This window comes from Zonotrichia leucophrys, chromosome 12 (assembly GCF_028769735.1).
Source record: "Zonotrichia leucophrys gambelii isolate GWCS_2022_RI chromosome 12, RI_Zleu_2.0, whole genome shotgun sequence".
Taxonomy (NCBI): Eukaryota; Metazoa; Chordata; class Aves; order Passeriformes; family Passerellidae; genus Zonotrichia; species Zonotrichia leucophrys.
The window spans coordinates 18,093,496-18,114,606 of NC_088182.1; the positions used below are offsets into that span (position 1 = coordinate 18,093,496).

The 21,111-nt window shown below is 41.7% G+C and overlaps 1 protein-coding gene across 1 annotated transcript in view; it reads left to right on the forward strand.

The window, feature by feature from the left end:
* The window catches only part of PPARG (peroxisome proliferator activated receptor gamma), a 58,225-nt gene extending 37,901 nt beyond the window's left edge, over positions 1-20,324 (forward strand). The window contains exons 4-7 of the mRNA XM_064724262.1: positions 2,372-2,510; positions 7,202-7,401; positions 11,366-11,816; positions 19,735-20,324. Coding sequence (XP_064580332.1) covers positions 2,372-2,510; positions 7,202-7,401; positions 11,366-11,816; positions 19,735-19,982 — 1,038 coding nt within the window. The 3' untranslated portion in view covers positions 19,983-20,324. The remainder of the gene's footprint in view (positions 1-2,371; positions 2,511-7,201; positions 7,402-11,365; positions 11,817-19,734) is intronic.
* The last annotated feature ends 787 nt before the right edge of the window (positions 20,325-21,111 follow it).

The following is a 21,111-nucleotide window of genomic DNA, read 5'->3' on the forward strand; positions in this document are numbered from 1 at the left end:
AGTGAATTAGGAGCACACATAAAGCAATAAGTACAAAGTACATTACTTAAATTACAGTTAATTATATAAATAAAAGTTGGCATCATCTTTGTACTGTTATTATTCCCTGTGAGGAAAAAATAATTTTTACAAGGAAAAAAAGGGAGATAACTGTGGATAAACTTTATTAATTAATTATGACTGATCCAAAAAAACAGCTTTAAACTGTAGAAAGAGAAATAAGAACCATTTTCATTTACCAGAAATTGAACTGCTGTTGGCAGAATTTTTGGTTTGTTTTGTTTTTAATGAATTTTCTACACTGGTTGTGAACTTTATATTTTGAAAATGTCCCATTTGGTTTGTAACAATTTTCCCACAAGCAGTGGGACAAACAGAGCTTTGCTTCCTTTGGAGTTGTGCCCTTAAATGCCATCCCTAATGTTCTTTAAACCCCACTGATTCCCTAAAGCTTCTCCAGCTTTTTGGGAATTTTATCCCTCTATTGAATGGGGTTGGAAACACAAAAGAGGATCAATAGGAGCAGAGAGGATGGTGACAGGAGCTGTGCTTCCTTTGGAAATCCATCTCTCAGGTGTCCTGGGTGGATGGAGCAGGGCCAGGATGCACTGCAGGCTCCCTGGTTCCATCCCTTTCCCTGTTTCCTGGTCCCATCCCTTTCCCTGTTTCCTGGTCCCATCCTTTTCCCTGTTTCCTGGTTCCATCCTTTTCCCTGTTTCCTGGTCCCATCCCTTTCCCTGTTTCCTGGTTCCATCCTTTTCCCTGTTTCCTGGTCCCATCCTTTTCCCTCTTTCCTGGTCCCATCCTTTTCCCTGTTTCCTGATTCCATCCTTTTCCCTGTTTTCTGGTCCCATCCTTTTCCATGTTTCCTGGTTCCCTAATTTTCCCTGTTTCCTGGTCCCATCCTTTTCCATGTTTCCTGGTTCCCTAATTTTCCCTGTTTCCTGTTCCATCCTTTTCCCTGTTTCCCTGATTCCATCCTTTTCCATGTTTCTCTGGTTCCATTCTTTTCTCCGTTTACTGGTCCCATCCCTTTCCCTATTTCCTGGTTCCATCCCTTTCCCTGGTTCCTGGTCCCAACCTTTTCCACATTTCCTGTTCCATCCCTTTCCCCTGGTTCCTGTTCCATCCCTTTCCCTGTTTTCCTGGTTCCATCCTTTTCCCTGTTTCCTGGTCCCATCCCTTTCCCTGTTCCCTGGTTCCATCCCTTTCCCTGTTCCCTGGTTCCATCCTTTTCCCTCTTTCCTGGTCCCATCCTTTTCCCTGTTTTCTGGTTCCCTAATTTTCCCTGTTTCCTGTTCCATCCTTTTCCCTGTTTCCTGATTCCATCCTTTTCCCTGTTTCCTGGTCCCATCCTTTTCCCTGTTTTCCTGGTTCCATCCTTTTCCATGTTTCTCTGGTTCCATTCTTTTCTCCGTTTCCTGGTCCCATCCATTTCCCTGTTTCCTGGTCCCATCCATTTCCCTGTTTCCTGGTCCCATCCATTTCCCTGTTTCCTGGTTTCATGCTTTTCCCTGGTTCCACCCTTTTCCCTGTTTCCCAGTCCCATCCTTTTTTCTTGCTTCCCTGTTCCCATCCTTTTCCCTGTTTCCTGATTCCATCCTTTTCTCTGTTTTCTGATTCCATCCTTTTCCCTGTTCCCATCCTATCCTTTTTCCTGTTTCCCTGGTTCCATAATTTTCCCTGTTCCCTGTTCCATCCTTTCCCTGTTCCCAGTCCCTGCAGGGTTTTTTCCCTGACCCTTTTCCATCCTGTCCCTGTTCCGTGTCCCATCCTGTCCCTGTTCCCTGTCCCTGTTCCCTGTTCCCTGTTCCATCCTTTCCCTGTTCCCTGACCCATCCTGTCCCTGTTCCCTGTTCCATCCTTTTCCCTGTTCCCTGTCCCATCCTGTCCCTGTTCCCTGTTCCATCCTTTCCCTGTTCCCTGTCCCTGTTCCCTGTTCCATCCTGTCCCTGTTTCCTGTCCCTGCAGGGATTTTTCCCTGTTCCCTGTCCCATCCTTTCCCTGTTTCCTGTTCCATCCTGTCCCTGTTCCCTGTTCCATCCTGTCCCTGTTCCCTGTCCCTGTTCCCTGTTCCATCCTTTTCCCTGTTCCCTGTCCCATCCTGTCCCTGTTCCCTGTTCCATCATTTTCCTGTTCCCTGTCCCTGCAGAGTTTTTCCCTGTCCCAGCCTGTCCCTGTTTCCTGTCCCTGCAGGGTGTTTTCCCTGTTCCCTGTGCCATCCTGTCCCTGTTCCCTGTCCCTGTTCCCTGTTCCCTGTTCCCTGTTCCATCCTGTCCCTGTTCCCTGTTCCCTGTTCCCTGTTCCATCCTTTCCCTGTTCCCTGTCCCTGTTCCCTGTCCCATCCTGTCCCTGTTTCCTGTCCCCGCAGGGATTTTTCCGCAGGACCATCCGGTTGAAGCTGATTTACGACAGGTGTGACCTGAACTGCCGCATCCACAAGAAGAGCAGGAACAAATGTCAGTACTGCAGGTTCCAGAAGTGCCTGGCTGTGGGAATGTCACACAATGGTGAGTGATGGGGACTCTGGAAAAGAGCATGGAGCATAGCACAGCTCCTGAAAGTGCTGCTGGAATGCCCACACCTTCAGCTTAGAGAGAGATTGCCCTGATTTGGGAGCCTCTCCATGATTTAAAATTGCTTTCACATCAAAATCAGATTGGTGGAGATTTGCTTTTCTTGCTTTAATACATAGTGTAACATGAGTTGGTTTTACTCTCCACCACTCCTGCTCATTGGAAGTTCCTCCTGAATATATCCCTTGTGTAATTGCTATTTTTCACTTCACTCTGTCATCTTCTGACCAGACCTTTTTTCCTGCTGGAGCTCAAGATGCCTTTCTTGGAAGCCAAAGACTTTATTAGGAAATATGGATCAGAGAATCTGAAGCCTTGTGAATAACAGCAACTCGATTCTGATTTAAAATTTCTTTCACATCAAAATCAGATAGATGGAGATTTGCTTTTCTTGCTTTAATACATAGTGTAACATGAGCTGGTTTTACTCTCCACCACTCCTGCTCATTGAAAGTTCCTCCTGAATATATCCCTTGTGTAATTGCTATTTTTCACCCTTTTTCCTGCTGGAGCTCAAGATGCCTTTCCTGGAAGCCAAAGACTTTATTAGGAAATATGGATTAGAGAATCTGAATGTGAATAACAGCAACTCGAATTTGCTGCACAGGTCACTTACCAAGGGCTGTTGGCATCACTGAGTTAGCACTTCTCATACTGAAACCCAACAAATTGAAATGAAAATATTCATTTTCATGAATTGTACAGTTTTAAAAATTCCCATCCTCCTCCTTCCTAGGGCACCTCCATCTGTGGTCGCCTCCTTTACCATAAGTAATGGCAGGAAGAATATCACAATCCTGCTCTAGGAGAAAATCCCTCTAAACTTTAAAATTACCAGAGCAATTCATGTGGAAATACTTATGAATGTTTGGGCAGAAGGACATAATGAAGATTCTTTGTTGCCTTGCTTTGGCAAAGCTGAGTAAAAACAGGAATTAAATGTCATAACATAGAGACTTATGTAATTCTAAGGGTAAAGAATTGCAAACATGACTGGGAAAATAATTTCTCTGTGGTTTTTTTAGAACTTTCATTATTTTCAATATAAAAAATGAGTGTGCTGTCCCCAAGAGGGAAGCTGGATTGTGGTTTGCAAAGTTTTTAATACATGCACTGAATGTAAATTGGTCTGGGAAATGTTTTGCTAATAGAAAATATGGTTTTCAAATTCCTGGGATGCAACAGTAACACTTAAAAATAAATCTAATTTTGAAATGCTACTGTGGGTATTTTTATAGTAATTTTTATAGTAATTTAAGAGGGTTTTTTATTATTATTTTCAAGGTGCATGCCAAATTCTCCCCTGGCCTGGCAGCACAGCTCCCAGTGGTGTCTGTGGGATCCATGGGCAGCTCCATCAGCAAGGGATGGCCCAGACCATTCTCCCTGCCCTATAACATCTAGAACAGCTTTAAAATTCACATTTCACCTGCATTTTTCCCTCTTCAGCCACTGCCCAGGCAGAAGCTGTGGCAACAAAAGGTTCTAGGATTTGGGGAGGCAGGAAAAGAGCAAAACCATTTGCCCCAGGGCTCCAAGGAACATTTTCCTTTGCTCCAACCAGGAGTTCTCCCAACAAGAACTCGGTGTTTTGATTCAAACATTGCTTTCCACACTTGCCCTTTTTTATTCTGCCCTCTCTGGTTACAAAATACCCTCATTCCTTCATAATTTATAAATTAATTAATCAAAAAAAAAAGCTGAATTTCACTTTTGAGGACCCAGAAGCTTAAAGAAACTCAGCAATGGATGTGTTCCTACCCATAGCTAACAGACCTTTAATATCTTAAATATTCTTTTAATATCTTAAATATTCTTTACGTTTCATGTAGATTGGAAGTAGAACCAGGGTGTTTCACCAATGACACTGAGACACATTTTAATGTTGCATCTCCAGATTCCACTTCAGCCACTTGTGTAGGGAAATTATCAGAATTTTGAATGCTTTGAGGCAGAATGTGGGTTATTTGTGCCTCAGGGTTCCAGCCTTGTGTGGATGTATTATTGCAAAAGGATCAGGACAAAAGGGGGACTGCAAGGGGACACTCAGCAGCTACAGCCACATTTTTTCACGTAGAAATGCTCCCTAGCACTTGGCTAAAGGTTAAAAAAGACAGTGGTGTTCTCATTGCTGGAATATTGTTTTCCTTTCCTTCTCTAGCCACAGTGCAGCTCTGGCCTTAACCCTGAGTGGTGCAGACTGGGTTCTCAAGTGCCACTGAGCAGCAGCTTGGTTCTTTTTGTGTTGAAATGTCATTTATTTTGTTCTATTCTGCTGAAAGTGCTGCTGGTGTTAGCTCAGCTACTGGAATGGGAAAAAAGCACACATGGCAATGCCTTTGTCATTGGGATTGCTCAATCTGGGCACATCTCCACCACCAAAATCAGACAGGTACCCAGCCTGGCTTTACCTTGTGTTTTCTAATGTAACAAACTGCATTTATGGCCTTTTGGGAGTCTCCTTTATGCCCAGAATTAATCCAGACAATCAGAAGAGCAGTGCCCTACAGAAGAGTCTATAAAAATCATGTTTTTTACATTTAACTTCTCCAAGAGGCAAAACTGGGGTGAGGATGAATATTGTAGTCCTTCACAGAAAGGACAGAATGCAGCACGGGGGACTGACTGTGTTCACTGTTGGCTTTGTGCTCCTGACATTTGGGGAATGCTGGAATTCAAGGAAAAGGAGGAACTGCCCAAGGAAAGAGAGAAATCCACGCTCCAGCTGCAGGCTCCTGCCCAGACCTGCAGAGTCTGGGATTGCTGGGAGAGCAGCTGGGAGAGAATCCTCTCAGCCAGATTTCCAGAGCTCTCCAGGCTTTTCCCAGCCCTCCTGATCCCTCTCCAGGCTCTCCTATCCCAGCCTGACCTCTGGCAGTGGCATCATCATCAGCTCCTCCTCCTCCTCCCATCCAAAATCCTCCTTTCCCAATTCCTCCCATCAACCTCTCACTGCCTGAGCTCTCCCTGGTTTTTGTCTCTGCCCCTTGAAAATGACAGGGACAAGGATTTTTATAAAAAGAAACTGCTAGGCTGGTCCCACAAAATTGATTTTGCCCCAAGTTTTGCCTGCAATGCTCACAAACATTGAACAGAATCTGCTGCATCTGATATCTCACCAATAAAATATATTCCAAATACATTTAGAATAGTTTATTCTATGGAAAAATAAATCCTACACCTATGAAATTGTAAGATAGGATTTCTTGATTCACAAATATCCATGTTATTAACAAATCATTACATTTAAAACATACTTTATAATGAAATGTTGTATTAAAAATGCATTTGAGTCTTGATCACCTTTTCTTTTGATGGAATGGCCAGTGGGATTCCAGATTATGGATCTGCTTTTGCAAATCTCAGCTCTCAGGAGCAGACCCACAACAGAATCATTTCCTGGTGGTGCTCAGCATCATTTAATATCAAGGACACCCAGGTAATTCTGAAATATCCAGCAGGTCTCACTCCCAGGTTGCTGAAAGTGTTCTGTCATAAAAATAAACAACTTTGTTTCTACAGCCATGAAATAAGACAGCTGATCAATAAATATAATATAGGAAAAACTGAGAGGGGGGATGTGTTCTGGCATAATTATTTATTCTTGGAAAAAAAAATGTTCTGTTTGCCCATCAACACATTGCAGCAAACTCGTAGAAAAGTGGCTGCTTGTTTCCAAAATAAACATCCCCAGTAAAATCATCTCTATATGATCTTAGCAGCACTTTTCCTTTATCCAAGGAACACACTAATCACTGGAAAAATATTCATAATATTTCTATTTCCCCCTAGGGCCAAAATGCAAACCTTGATTTCTTCCTTCCGTTTCTTGTTTAGATGCTCTTTTGTTCTGTTTTGTTTCCATAAAACAAAATAAATTCTGTTTACTGAAATCTCATGTGATAAATCAGTCTTGATTTTGATGGCTCATTTGAAACATTCAGTCCCCACATGGGTAAATAATCTTGGCTAGGAAGTACACAAGAAAAGTAGGAGGTGCACAGGAGATCTGAGCAATTTTGAGCTCATCTGATGAGGTAGAACCATTCCTTGGTTTTTCAATACTGCAGATACAACAACTCAGCCTTTTCCAGCTTTTTATTCCCTGTACAGCCTCCTTCCCCATTCCTTCATTCTGATGTTAACAATTTATAGCCCTTGCTGCGTTCAATTCTGCTCAGCTGTTTAGGAATTCCTTCCTGCAAGGCATGTGAGGGTTTTGTTTCTAAACAAATGAAGAACCTCAGATCCGTGTGGTGATTTGCCCAGAAAAATACAAAGCTCAATGGTGGTTCCCACCCCGAGCCAACAGAACTTTCATATCTTAAATATTCTTTGCATTTTATGTAGATTGGAGGTAGAACCAGGGGGTTTGCATTTCTAAGCAAGGTATGATAATGGGCACAGAGATGATTTGTTTGTTTACATTTCTTTAAAGCTCCCCAGCTGTTTTGCCTAAATGCAGAAAATTCTCTTTCCTTGCTTGCCTAACCCCGTTCAGCACAAACTTCAGCACCGAAAGGCGACAAAAACTCAGAAGTGCTTCTTGAGGGGCAAGTGCAGGTGCAGAGGTGGCAGGAGAGCCCCTCGGGTGCGGGGTTTGGTAACCCTTGTGTTGCTCTCAGCCATCAGGTTCGGGCGGATGCCGCAGGCGGAGAAGGAGAAGCTGCTGGCGGAGATCTCCAGCGACATCGAGCAGCTGAACCCCGAGTCGGCCGACCTGCGCGCGCTGGCCAAGCACCTCTACGACTCCTACATCAAGTCCTTCCCTCTGACCAAAGCCAAGGCGAGGGCCATCCTGACAGGAAAGACGACAGACAAATCAGTCAGTTCCCTCTTCTTTCTGCTTCTTCCTTTTTTCCGAGCAAATGATTCGCCGAGCTGACAGCGCAGCTCTTAAAAAAAGCCAAAACGCAAAAACACCGAAACTAAAAAAAAAAACACCACCAAAAAACCCCGCTTTGCTGTTGGCAGTTACACACTTCAAGCTGTCTCTGAAACACAGGAAATGTTTTTAGATAGGATAAGTAAACATTGTTTGAAAAAACTCCAAGTTCACCTAATAAAATACTTGAAACCAGGACAAGAATTTGAAGGTCACCTTAACCTTTTTGTATTCCCTGATCCTCTCTTCCCGTTTTCCCTCTCCTTGCCCAGAGGTTATCTCCCACACTATCTGTTTAAGGTGGCTCTCCAGCTGTCAGGAATTGCTGCTCCCTGAGGAATATCCCTTTTCCTAAGTGGCAAATGATTCCAGCCCCAGCACATTCTTATGTGATGCTCGTTCTTATGAAGCTCTGATGAATTCCTGCTTTTCTCTGGGTTAGCTCAGGTCACATCAGTGCCCTGTGTTGGTGCACTTGGAATTTTAGGAGAATGGACAGGAAAATCTTGGAAAAGCAAGGAATAGGGATAAGTGGATTTGTGGGTTGCCTTAGAAACTTCATTTGGCATCCATAATAATCTTCTGTATCATTGAGAGGAGCATAAATAATATCTGATCATGTTGGTAACAGTATTTTAATACCTAAAGAACAAAATAGTTTTCCACAACTTAAAACTCTTAGCGTGATGCATTTTCTAGAATCATTGACAGAAATTTTATTGTCAGGATTACAGCAGAGAGTGTATTTTATTTTCCTTAATAATTTCAAAGACATCACAGAACTCAGAGATACTTCAGGCCCCAAAAAGGCTTCCTTTCCTTAAAGGCAATTAAAATAACAATTTTAATGTTGTCCAGAAATTGGTTGACCCCTCACATAAAAGATGTGATGGGCACTAACAATGTAACTTTTCAGCATAAAGTGTGAATTAACTAAGTTTATTTATTCTGCAGAAACTGATGTACAACCTGTTCATGCCTGAAAGTTCCACCACTGCAATTCTCACCCAGTAAATGTACAATTGCATCAATTAATTCTCCTTTTTTTCTTGGGAGTTTTTAAACTTTGGCACATTAGAAACAGCAATAAGGCAGTAAACAGAATCCAGCTTTTCAGTGCTGCCAACTTTCAAGTCTTTCTTGAAGATACCACTGAAAGAGTGACACTCAGGATTTAATGGTTACAACTTTCATGTTTTTATCAATGGATTTGGTGCTCTGGAGCATCAAACTGTTTACTATGGGCATAGTTTAAATTCATGTTATTTTTTAGTTGCTGTATGATCTGAATTAATTTGAAATGTTTGGATATGCAAGTGAGTGTATCAAAACTAGAATGAGTTATTTATCATCTCCCAGGGTACACAGAGCTCATTTGACATAAGAGTCTACTCTCAAGTTCATCTTAATCCTTATATTAAAAAATCTTTGACTATTTTGAGCTCTTTCTTGATTTTCATCTATCATGGATAGGCCAGTGGTGTAATATCAGCTTTCTAAAGCACGTGGGCATGGACTAATAATGACTTTTTCTTGTACTTGGTGCTCCCAAAGAAAGAACAGGAAGAAATTGCCCACTAGAACCAAAATATGCATTTTGAAAGCATCTGCTGCAGTTCTGTTACTCCACTATTCCACATGTGCAGATATGTATTTAATGGCTTTGCTGCTGCCAAAATGCCATTACCTGAACAATTCCTGCTCTCCTGGCTTTTCTCAGTGCACTGTGTTTGTTGTTTCAGTTTCACACTGAAATCCTCAGTGCAAGTGGGAAAATCATTTAATCCCTCCTGGAATGTCGTGGTGTGGAGCTGTAAACATAAAACCATGAGAATCAGCATCCCTATTACAATCTGCAATCATAAATGATCCACTATTTAAAACATTATTTCTTTAGTCTGATTGTTGGAGTATAATCCCTTGTATTTTCATTAATTAATCAAGTATGTTAACAAACCTATTCCTATCAGTGAGATTTGTTCAGTGCAGCAATGAACTATTCAGTCATTAATCTTCTTGAGGAAAAGATTCTTCAAATGAATTTGAGAAATCCTCTCATAACCACTTCTTTAAACCCAGGAACTTCTTTTGCATATTCTAGAAGAGATTGTTTCCAGATCCTAATGCAAGTATTCTGGCACAACTTTTGCTAAGCTGCTTTCAAAATTGATTTGTTCCAGTTGAGTTTATTTCACAGTCAGCCTCATTTTTGTGTTCTGAATTGTGGTTTGTAGCATGGTATTTGTTTTTGCTTTCCCAAAGACAAGTTGAGTGGGTTTAAACATGTCCTAATGTTGTTATTTTTACATGAGTTAACAGCAAAAGTCTCATTTATCAGTTAATCAATACCATAAAATTGATATTACTTGCAGTGTTTCCTAGGATAGAACATGAAAGGAACATGAAAGTAAATAAAGGAATCAAAATGAGAATTTTCTCTGTCTTTGTGGGAAAAAAAGAAGGTTCCTTTCCACTCATTAGATTCTCTTTTATAGAAGCTGGTATAATTCAGGTAAAAGTAGTATCATTTTAACCTTTTGTTCAACATTCCAAACTTTCAATTCTGGAATTATAGAAAATTCTATAAAGCAAAAAGCAAACAAACAAAGGAAAAGGCAAAACTCTGGGTACTTTAAAATAGTGCTCCTTCCCCCCCCTTTACTTGGCCTTTTTGTAAATCATTTTAACATCGTGAGGATATTTGTTTTCATAGGTTTAGGACAATTTAACTCTTTGGGGAGCCCTTGATGGGTTCCTCAGGACAATTTAACTATTTGGGCAACCCTTGATAGGTTTTTCAGGACAATTTACCTATTTGGGGAACCCTTTAGGTTTCTCAGAACAATTTAAACATTTGGGGAACCCTTTCAGTTTCTCAGGACAATTCAACTATTTGGAGAGCCCTTGACAGGTTCCTCAGGACAATTTAACTATTTGGGAAACCTTTTAGGTTCCTCAGGACAATTTAACTATTTGGGAAACCTTTTAGGTTCCTCAGGACAATTTGGGGAACCCTTGATGGGTTCCTCAGGACAATTTACTTATTTGGGGAACCATTTAGGTTCCTCAGGTCAATTTAACTTTTTGGGGAGCCCTTTAGATTCCTCAGGACAACTTACCTATTTGGGGGACCCTTGAAAAGTTCCTCAGGACAATTTAACTATTTGGGGAACCCCTGATTGATTCCTCAGGACAATTTAACTATTTGGGGAACCCTTGATGTGTTCTTTAGGACAATTTAAGTCTTTGGAGAAAGCCTTAGGTTACTCAGGACAATTTACCAATTTGGGGAGCCCTTGATAGGTTTTTCAGGACAATTTACCTATTTGGGGAACCTTTTAGGTTCCTCAGGACAATTTGGGGAGCCCTTGATGGGTTCCTCAGGACAATTTACCTATTTGGGGAACCTCTTAGGTTCCTCAGGACAATTTGGGGAACCCTTGACAGGTTCCTCAGGACAATTTAACACTTTGGGAAACATTTGATCCATTCCTCAGGACAATTTGGGGAACCCTTGACAGGTTCCTCAGGACAATTTAACTATTTGGGCAGCCCTTGACAGGTTCCTCAGGACAATTTAACACTTTGGGGAACATTTGATCCATTCCTCAGGACAATTTGGGGAACCCTTGACAGGTTCCTCAGGATAATTCAACTCTTTGGGAACCCTTTATGTTCCTCAGGACAATTTACCTACTTGGACACCCTTGACAGGTTTTTCAGGACAATTTAACTCTTTGGGGAACCCTTTAGGTTTTTCAGGACAACTAAACTCTTTGGGAACCCTTGATGGGCTCCTCGGAGATGTCTGAGGAGTTGCTGCTGAGTTCTCTTGGGGTTCCTCAGGAGCCCGGCGCTCTCGGGGAGGACATTTGTGAGTAACTGGACTTTCCCTTTGTTTCAGCCCTTCGTTATTTATGACATGAACTCTTTGATGATGGGGGAAGACCAGATCAAGTGCAAGCACGTGTCCCCGCTGCAGGAGGAGAACAAGGAGGTGGCCATCCGCATCTTCCAGCGCTGCCAGTTCCGCTCCGTGGAGGCCGTGCAGGAGATCACCGAGTTCGCCAAGAACATCCCGGGCTTCGTCAACCTCGACCTCAACGACCAAGTGACTCTGCTCAAATATGGGGTCCACGAGATCATCTACACCCTGCTGGCCTCGCTGATGAATAAAGATGGGGTTCTCATATCCGATGGACAGGGGTTCATGACGCGGGAGTTCCTGAAGAGCCTGAGGAAACCTTTTTGTGACTTTATGGAGCCCAAGTTTGAGTTTGCTGTGAAGTTCAATGCACTGGAATTAGATGACAGTGACCTGGCAATATTTATAGCTGTCATTATCCTAAGTGGAGGTAAGTTCTCTCTTATTTATGTGGGATTTCAGAGAATTTATATAGAATTGACACCTTTAACTCCTGCCCAAACAGCAAAGTGCTCAGCACTGCAGGCAGGGAGCGAGTGCATTTACACAGAGCTCTTTTTAGTCATTTTCAAATCTCTTTTTGTTGTTCACCTTTCATTCAATTCCAGACAGAAACTGAAAATGGAAATACCCTGATATTAGTGATGGAGCTGGGAAATGCCTGCTGAGTCATCAGTTCATTTAGGCACAAAACAAAATCAGGGCTATCTTTTGGAAAACAGGAAGAGTGGAATTTTGCTGCCAGGAGCTAAAATTCTGTTTTTTAAACCCTCAATTAGATTGTGTGGCTTGATAATTGCCCACAAACAGCTTTGGCTCCAGAACAATTCCAAAGCATAGGTGGTGTTGGGTTTACAGGGTTATGGTGCTTTTCATGGTTCTTCCATTTGTGCAAGGTTTTGTTTGCCTTTAAAAGAAGGGGGAAATGCATTTTTCAGGAAAATTGTGGTCCCCTAAAAAAAGAAAACAGACTAAAAAAAGAAAACACACAAAGGTGTTGTGTGCTTGTTCAGCTTTCCTCAGCTGTATCTTCACACATCATGCTTTGAGCAAAGCATGAACCTGAAATCCCAGGTATCAGACTGCCCACATTCAACTGAAAAATCACTGAATTTCAGCTTTTCTGCAGCCAGCCAGTGTGCTCTGTGCTCCTGAGGTGATGTCACTGCTCTGGTTTGGGAATTAGTGCTGCCTACCAGGATTTATTTCACTCAGACACCTCCAGATTTATTCCAGGCACATTGAAGCTCTGCTCCTTGGGCCAACACTCCCAAGGCAGCGATGTTGCACAAATAAAATCTTGCCCCACTGATTTGTGTGTATTTTGGCCCAAGGTGGAGCTGCACACATCCATGGCAGGAATGTGCTGAATGCTCTGGATTCGGCTCCTCCGCAGAGCAGCCGAGGATTTTGTTATTAAATTACATTTCAGCAATCAGAGACAACCTCGTGCTATTGTTCTGAAAGCAGCCCTGCTGCTGGGAGGACACTCTGAGGTATATCTGCGTTTAAATTCACCTCCAGCTCCTCCTGGCACTGGGTTTCATTCAGGAAAAATAAGGGATCACAGTAGAATTTGTCCCACTGATTCTGCTCCCAACAAGAATTCCTCCCAGGAATTTCCTTGTGCAAACCCCAGGGCTCTGCATTCATTCAGGAAGGAAAACACCTTGCTGAGGTATTTTTGGTTGGTTTTTATGAGGAGAGGAACAGGAGAAATGGCACAAGCCTCCCAGGGCACTGCTCAGAACCTGCCAATATTTTGTGGGTTTGGTGTAATGAAATGCGACAGATGAGCAAAGGCCTCTCAAAATTCACTCCTCGCTGCAAAAAGGGAACTTGTGTTCAGCAGAGCCCTGTCCTCAGCAGGGCTTGGTTTCCACCAGAGGAAACAGGAATGATGTAACCAATGTCAGGTTTTAGATTGCAGGAGGACAGTGATTCACACACAATAATTAACTGGCTTGAACCAGATTTATCAGAACCAGATTTATCAGCATGACTCTTTTTTTTCCCAGAATAATTTGTAAACAGAGGCTTGTAAAGAACTAATGAATTCCAATCAAGTCACTGTAGCAAAACTCTGAAACAAATCTGTAGAGACATATAAATCCATATAAATATAAATCAGTCCTTTCTAGGAAGATCCTTTAATTTCAACAAAGACCTCCCTATCTTTTTGCAGAACTTATTTTTTTCCAAAAACCGTGACATGCTTGAAAAAAAAAAGTTTATGTTTTGAAAACAATTAAGCTTTGTTGCCAATTAAAGAAAGCTTTTATCATGGAATTTACAGCCAGATATGACATCTATTGAACTGGGTGTTAAAATATCTTGTGTGATATTAAACTAGGTCCAATTGCTCAGCTGTCTCAGAGATTTCTGTAAGAGCAACACCCTTGCAAAATTGGATTTGTGTAAGAACTGTTTGAATACAGCAGGGTGATTTCACTGAGAACAGGATTTCCAAAGCAGAGCACCCCGAGGACTTGATTGCTGCAGGAACCCTGCAATGCTTAAATCCCTTTACAAAATCCTGTGTACAAACATCTCCAACACAAAACCACTTTGTGAAACACAAAAAGCCCTAAATGTCAGTGAATCTGTGATTACCTGGTGAAATTTTGCTCATTCTGCTGGCTCCAGGGGGACTGGCTCTTGTGCAGCTCTAACAGAAGGGGAGAAAGGAAAGGGAAAGATAATTCCAGCTGGAACATCACACATGGAAAGCTTTTCCTTGGGAAGTGTTTGGAATTTGCCACAAATCCTATAAAACTCTTTAGCCTTTTGATAACCAAGCAGCTGCTTGTGCATGTTATCTCAAAAGGCAAAAGGCCCAAATCACAGCAATAAGGAGCTGACAAATTAATTGTAATAGCAACAGATGGGAAATACTCCCACAGTGGATTTTACCGTTCCTCAGTGCAGCCTTTCTGTGCCTCAGTTATTCCAAATGTTTCTCTGAACTCATTTCTGCAGAGCTGCTCTTACTGTTGGTGCTGTAAAACAGAGTCAGTGGCAAACGAAGTCTTGCATTCTGAATTTAACAAAGTCTTGCATTCTGAATTTAACAAAGTCTTGCATCCTGAATTTAATGCTGATCAGACAGACAGGCTGTGTGTGAGCATGGGATTTCACCTGGTCTGTACAACAGAAATGCTTTTGGCCATCAGCAGCAGCAGCAAACCCTCCTTACAACATCTGTGTCCAGCTATGGTGACTTTAAAGGACACACTTTGGTTAAATGAGAGATTTGGAAGGATTCTTTTAGGATATTTTATTCTTCTGTGCCACTGAGACTCACCCTCAGTCAGTAGTGAGTGCTCTGCTGCACATGGAAAAGAACTGAAGCATCTTTAAAAAATCCCATCCACCCGAGCTGAAACTGAACTGTGCCACAAGAAGGTTTAGGGAGAACGAGCTGGATGGCTCAGTTTGGGCAGGAAAGATAATCTTGCAAACTTAATGGAATAATTCACATTTGTGACCTGGGCAAACTCACTCAAGCAGGCTGGTATCAAACAAAGAAAAAGCTCAAAAGGGAATTTTGCAGCATGGATGGACTCGAATTTTTGTGTATTATCTTCTGCAGTGGTTGGATAGAGGAGGAATGTTTGGATACAGGAATTTTGGGATACAGAAATGTTTGGATACAGGAATTTTAGGATACAGGACTGCTTGGATACAGCAGTTTTGGGATAGAGGAATGTTCGGATACAGGAATGTTTGGATACAGGAATGTTGGGATACAGGAATTTTAGGATACAGGAATATTTGGATCCAGCAGTGTTGGGATAGAGGAATGTTCGGATACAGCAGTGTTTGGACACAGGAATGTTTGGATACAGGAATTTTAGGATGCGGGAATGTTTGGATGCAGGAATGTTGGGATACAGGAATATTTGGATACAGGAATGTTGGGATACAGGAATTTTAGGATACAGGAATGTTGGGATGCAGGAATATTTGGATACAGGAATGTTTGGATACAGGAATTTTAGGATACAGGAATTTTAGGATGCGGGAATGTTTGGATGCAGGAATGTTGGGATACAGGAATATTTGGATACAGGAATGTTTGGATACAGGAATTTTAGGATGCGGGAATGTTTGGATGCAGGAATGTTGGGATACAGGAATATTTGGATACAGGAATGTTGGGATACAGGAATTTTAGGATACAGGAATGTTGGGATGCAGGAATATTTGGATCCCTGTAAAGACCCACACCCTGCCTGTCCATGTGCAGTCAAACTGGTATTTAAATGCAGAGATGTTTCTAAAGCCACTTTTTCTGTTTCCTGTGTGGTTTTTACGTTCAATTTTAAGCCACAAGTCCCTGCTCCTGGTGTATAAAACTATTCAATAATTTTGCTGCATTCTCAGCTCAGCAAAATTTGAATTTTTATCCCTGACTATTACCAAGAAGCAGTTCCCATTTCAGTGCCACACAAACCCTGCTCTCTGGTTCAGTGCCTGCAGTGATGATCTGCAGCTCTTGCTCGGATTACAAAGCATTTCTTTGTTCTGACAAACTCCTGGTGACTCCAACACATGTGACAGTCTCAGAAGACAAAACCTCAAAGTGCTGAGTCACATCTGCCTCAGCAAAAGAAAAAAGAAGGAGCACATGTGTTCACTCAGCCAGATCTTTGAGATTTTAAAATGGGCATTTAAAAGCAAAATGCATTTATTCAAAGATTATAAAATGTAAACACATGCAGGTGGCAACTTCATATGTGAGGACCTGGTAAAAAATATTGTAATTATTGTTAGGGACATGAAAAAGGCATCCTAATAAGTAAGAACAAACAAATAAATTACTTTCCCCTGAGACAGTGTAGAATATCAATTTGCACGAAGTGGTGCTGCTTGCTCTCAGAACTTTGGGGTTATTGGCCTTTCCCAGTCACTGTGAACATTTTTTAAAACAATTGAAGCAGCTGTATGACAATGAATGAAAACATAAAGAAACTGTGAGTAAATAAACATGATAAATAGCAGGAAACTGTGGTGCTCTTTTTCCTGCAAGGAACATCCCTCTGCAGCTCCTCACCACAAAAAATTCATCTTTTGGTACAGAACCAAATTGGTCTGCAGCAGATCTATATTTAAGAGCATTTTAACAGCTTGAAATATACCATAATAGCTGGATGTTTAAGCTTTTGCCTCTTATTTCCTTTTTGTCCTGATTTAGATAAGTTTCTTGGAACAGAAGCAGCATTTCCCTCTGTGAGAGGTTTTTACTGAGAAAGTAAAGCAAACTGTCAACACCCAAAAAACACTGCCCATATCCTGAAGTTCTCATTCATGAAAAATCTCCCTTGCCTTCAATGGGAATTTTCCTTCCTCTTGAATTGCCTTATACAAAAATAACATCTGATGATCTCCTAGGCTTTTGTCAGAGTCATCTTTTCTGCCTCTAGTCCCACTGGGTCATTAAAAAATCATCAGATTGGGGTTTTTCGTGGGGTTTTTTCAGGATTTTATCCACTGCAGTCTCAGGCACCCAAATTCAGGGGGCTCCTGATAAATCCCAGACCCAGAGGAGATTCCTCCTGGGCTCTGAAGCCCAGTATTTGAAGTGGGATTGGCTCCTGAAAAGCTCACACCCCAAAATGTTCCCAGCCCAAAGGAGCAGGGGCAGGGGGAGCTGGATCTCAGGGGAAAGCGAGGCCTCGTCTTTGTGCTCTCTGATCCACTGAGTCTGTCAGAGCTCAGCTGCAGCACACCCGGGCAATTTAAAGCTACCACATCCCCAAATGGTTACCAGCTTTGCAAAGCTGAAATCTGGCAATTTTCAGAAAGACTTCAACTCAATTCTGCAGCCCATTCAGGTAATCGGAAAATAAATATCTAATACTTATCCAGAATTCTTTAGGTATCCTTAAAAAACTGCTCAAAAATTCCTAAAAATGAACCTTTTTTATATTTACTCCAGCCTTTCTGAACTAGATTTTGTGTTGTTATCAGTTGGATGGGATAAATAAATTATGTCTGCAAGACGAGCACACTGACAAACAAATATCCAGGTTCACACTCAGAATTACTTTTATTCCTATCTTTGAAAAAACTCTGCTTAAAGCTCCCCTCCTGGAGAGCTGAGAATCCTTTCCTGATCAGTGACCTTCGTTTTCATGGCTCCCTCACTGGTTTTCCTGCCAGCTTTGCCTTTTAGTTTACACTGCAGTTTTTCCCCCATGAGGTAAAGCCGTGTATTTATAAAGGGCTTTGTTTGCTCCCTGCCTTTCTGCCAGCACAACTCGAGCTGAGTTAGGAGAACTCTCTGCTCAGAAAGGTTACCAAGATCACAGGAAATAACAGCTTATTTTGGATGTTTTTAATGGAGATCAGCCTCTCCTCCTTGCTGAAATGGAATTATTGCCTCAGGGAAGTGATTTAAGGCTTGCAGTAGGCACTGCTTTTCATTGATCAAGCTATGAAAATAATGTCATAGCTACACAGCAAATTTTATTTAAATTATTGACTATTTTCACGATTTATTATGATATTTGGGATGTGTTACCCAGTATTAAGTATTTTAGCAGTAACAAATTCATGGTGGTCATTGTCATATGTGAGATTTAAAGTGAAGTATCTTTCATTGCTTAGACATTCAACATTCCATTAACTTTCAGTACTGGAGAATCAAATAATCTGCAGGAGCTGAGTTTATGCTTTCCTTTTTTTTTTTTTTTTTTAATTTTGATGAGTTCACATCCACCTTAGCAGGAAACATTTTTAGTGGCAGCAGCCACATGCAAATCCATCAGTACATATTGATTTTCCAGAAGTGAATTACCTGATACAGATTGTTTATCCCCCAGCAATCTCACTCTTTTTTTCCCACACTCACTCCCAGTTTACTGTAGAAAATCCATTCATTTAACCCACTGCAGTAGATTAAACCCAGAGAAGTGTCAGTGGATAAAGCTAGTCCTAGAGTATAAAACTAGTGCTAAAACCTCTCTGAGCAATCCCAGTGAAATTTTACAAACTAGCTGATGGTCAGGCAGTTCTTAGGAAATGCCATCTGTAAAGGCTTCATTTGCTAAGAAATGGGTAAGAAATTAACGCATGGGATTTATGCTATGATGCTGATAAACTCCCAACCCTTTTTTATCCCCAGACCAGCTAGGGGAAACGTTTCCAATCTAAAATTGGAATCTAAATCTAAATCCTAAAACTCCTTTGAGCAGATCCCAGGGAAAGTACCCTTTGCAAGCAGATCCCTTACAAAGTACCTTTGTAAGCCAAGAATCACATAAGAAATTAATGCAGAAAATCAATGTTTTGGTGCTGATAAACTCCCATCCTTTTTTTCCCCCAGACCACTAGGGAAAATATTTCCAATTCTAACATTGGAATCTAAATCTAAATCCTAAAACTCCTTTGAGCAGATCCCAGGGAAACCTTACAAACTGCCTGATGGCCAGAGAGCTCCCAAGCAATGCCGTCTGAATTTGCTAAGGAATACATAAGAAATTAATGCATAAAATCAATATTACAGTGCTGATAAACTCCATAAACTCCCAAATTTTTTTTTCCCCAGACCACCTAGGGGAAATATTTCCAATTTTAAATTAGAATCTAAATCGAAATCCTAAAACTCTTGTGAGCAGATCCCAGGGAAACCTTACAAACTGCCTGATGGCCAAGCATCTCCCAAGCAATGCCATCTGAATTTGCTGATAAACACGTAAAAAATTAATGCAGAAAATCAATGTTATGGTGATGATAAACTCCCAACACCTTTTTTCTCCAGACCATCTAGGGGAAATGTTTCTAAGACTAATCCTAAAACTCCTTTGAGCAGATTCCAGTGAAACTTTGCAAACAAACTTTTCTGATGGCCAGAGAGCTCCCAGGCAATGCCATCTGAATTTGCTAAGAATCACATAAGAAATTAACGCAGAAAATCAACCTTATGGTGCTGATAAACTCCCAACCCTTTTTTTTTGCCCAGACCACCTAGAGGAAAAACTAATCCTAAAAACCTTTGAGCAGATCCCAGTGAAACTTAACAAAGTACCTCCTGATGGCCAGACAGCTCCCAGGCAATGCCATCTGAGCTTGCTAAGAATCACATAAGAAATTAACACAGAAAATCGATGTTATGGTGCTGATAAACTCCCAACCCTTTTTTTTGCCCAGACCACCTAGGGGAAATGTTTCCAAAACTAATCCTAAAACTCCTTTGAGCAGATTCCAGTGAAACCTCACAAACTACCTGATGTCCAAGCAGCTCCCAAGCAATGCCATCTGAATTTGCAGATAAACACATAAGGAATTAACGCAGAAAATCGATCTTTTGGTGCTGATAAACTCCCAACCCTTTTGTTCCCCAGACCGCCCGGGGTTGCTAAATGTGAAGCCCATCGAAGACATTCAGGACAACCTTTTGCAAGCCCTGGAGCTGCAGCTGAAGCTGAACCACCCCGAGTCCTCGCAGCTGTTTGCAAAGCTGCTGCAGAAAATGACGGACCTGAGGCAGATCGTCACGGAGCACGTGCAGCTCCTGCAGGTCATCAAGAAAACCGAGACGGACATGAGCCTCCATCCTCTGCTCCAGGAGATCTACAAGGACCTGTATTAATGAGCAGAGCAGCTGTTAATCCCCTGACACGATGTATGTTCTTCAGATTGCACTATTTCTAAGAGGGAAAAACTTGGCGTACCTAAGAGATTACTGTGAAACAGCATTTAAAAAGAGAGAGCTTAGTATAGTAGATCTATTTTATGCATATTGTTTATAAAGACACATTTACAATTTACTTTTAATATTAAAAGTATCTATATCATGAAATTGTTGGCAGTATTTTCAGAATTAATTTTTTTAACTACGTTATTTCTTACAATCGCTTGTCCGAGTGTGATCGATGCTTCACTCAAGCACGCACTTAAATTTTCAACTCAATAAAAACCTTTCTCCTTGAGCATTCCCAGGGAAATGTTTGAAGCATTAACGTTCAGTTCTGTGCTCCTGAGGCAGCAGCACAGTGAAATTCAGTCCCAGATTGGTGCAGCTTCCCAGGAGAGCCTGCAATGCCAAAGGAAGAAGTGTCAGGTGTGAAAATGTTTGTGCCTTCCATAACGAGGTTGGACACTGGCAGAGCTCTGCAAAGGTGTAAGGAGAGATCAGGGCACTCCTTTGGGGGCAAACTGAGAAATCAGATGCCATTTCAAGAGCTCATTAATGAGGAATATGCACTGCTCAGCACTCCCAGGAAACAGAGACCTTTTGATTCCTCTGCAGGTGGAGCAGCAGCTACTCCAGTTCCCACCCCACAGCAGCCAGGGCTGAGCTGGAACGGGCTGGTACAAACCCCTTGGCCCAAGACCTTCCCCAGTTATTTCATAAACTGCCCTTGAACAGCAGTCAAAATATCATGGAAAACTGGGAAATTGTGACAAATTAACTCCTAAGCAAAAGCAAGGTTTAGATTAATTCTTGTGTAAATATAAAGCTGTGATGGAGACTCTGCACCCCAAATCCAACTCGAGCTCCAGGTGCTCATCCAGGGTGCTGGGAGATGTTCCTGCTGTTGAGGTTGTTGGCTTTCTTGCACGTGTTCCCCTGTAATGTCACCTCAGAGTTCCACAGGGAGCAGAGCACAGCAGAGTGAACAAATTTAACAGAAGATAAATTTCCTAACAATGTCATTTTGGGGTATTCTTGGTGCTGAGGTGAGAGATTCACATTTCACCTGCCCACCTTTGATAGT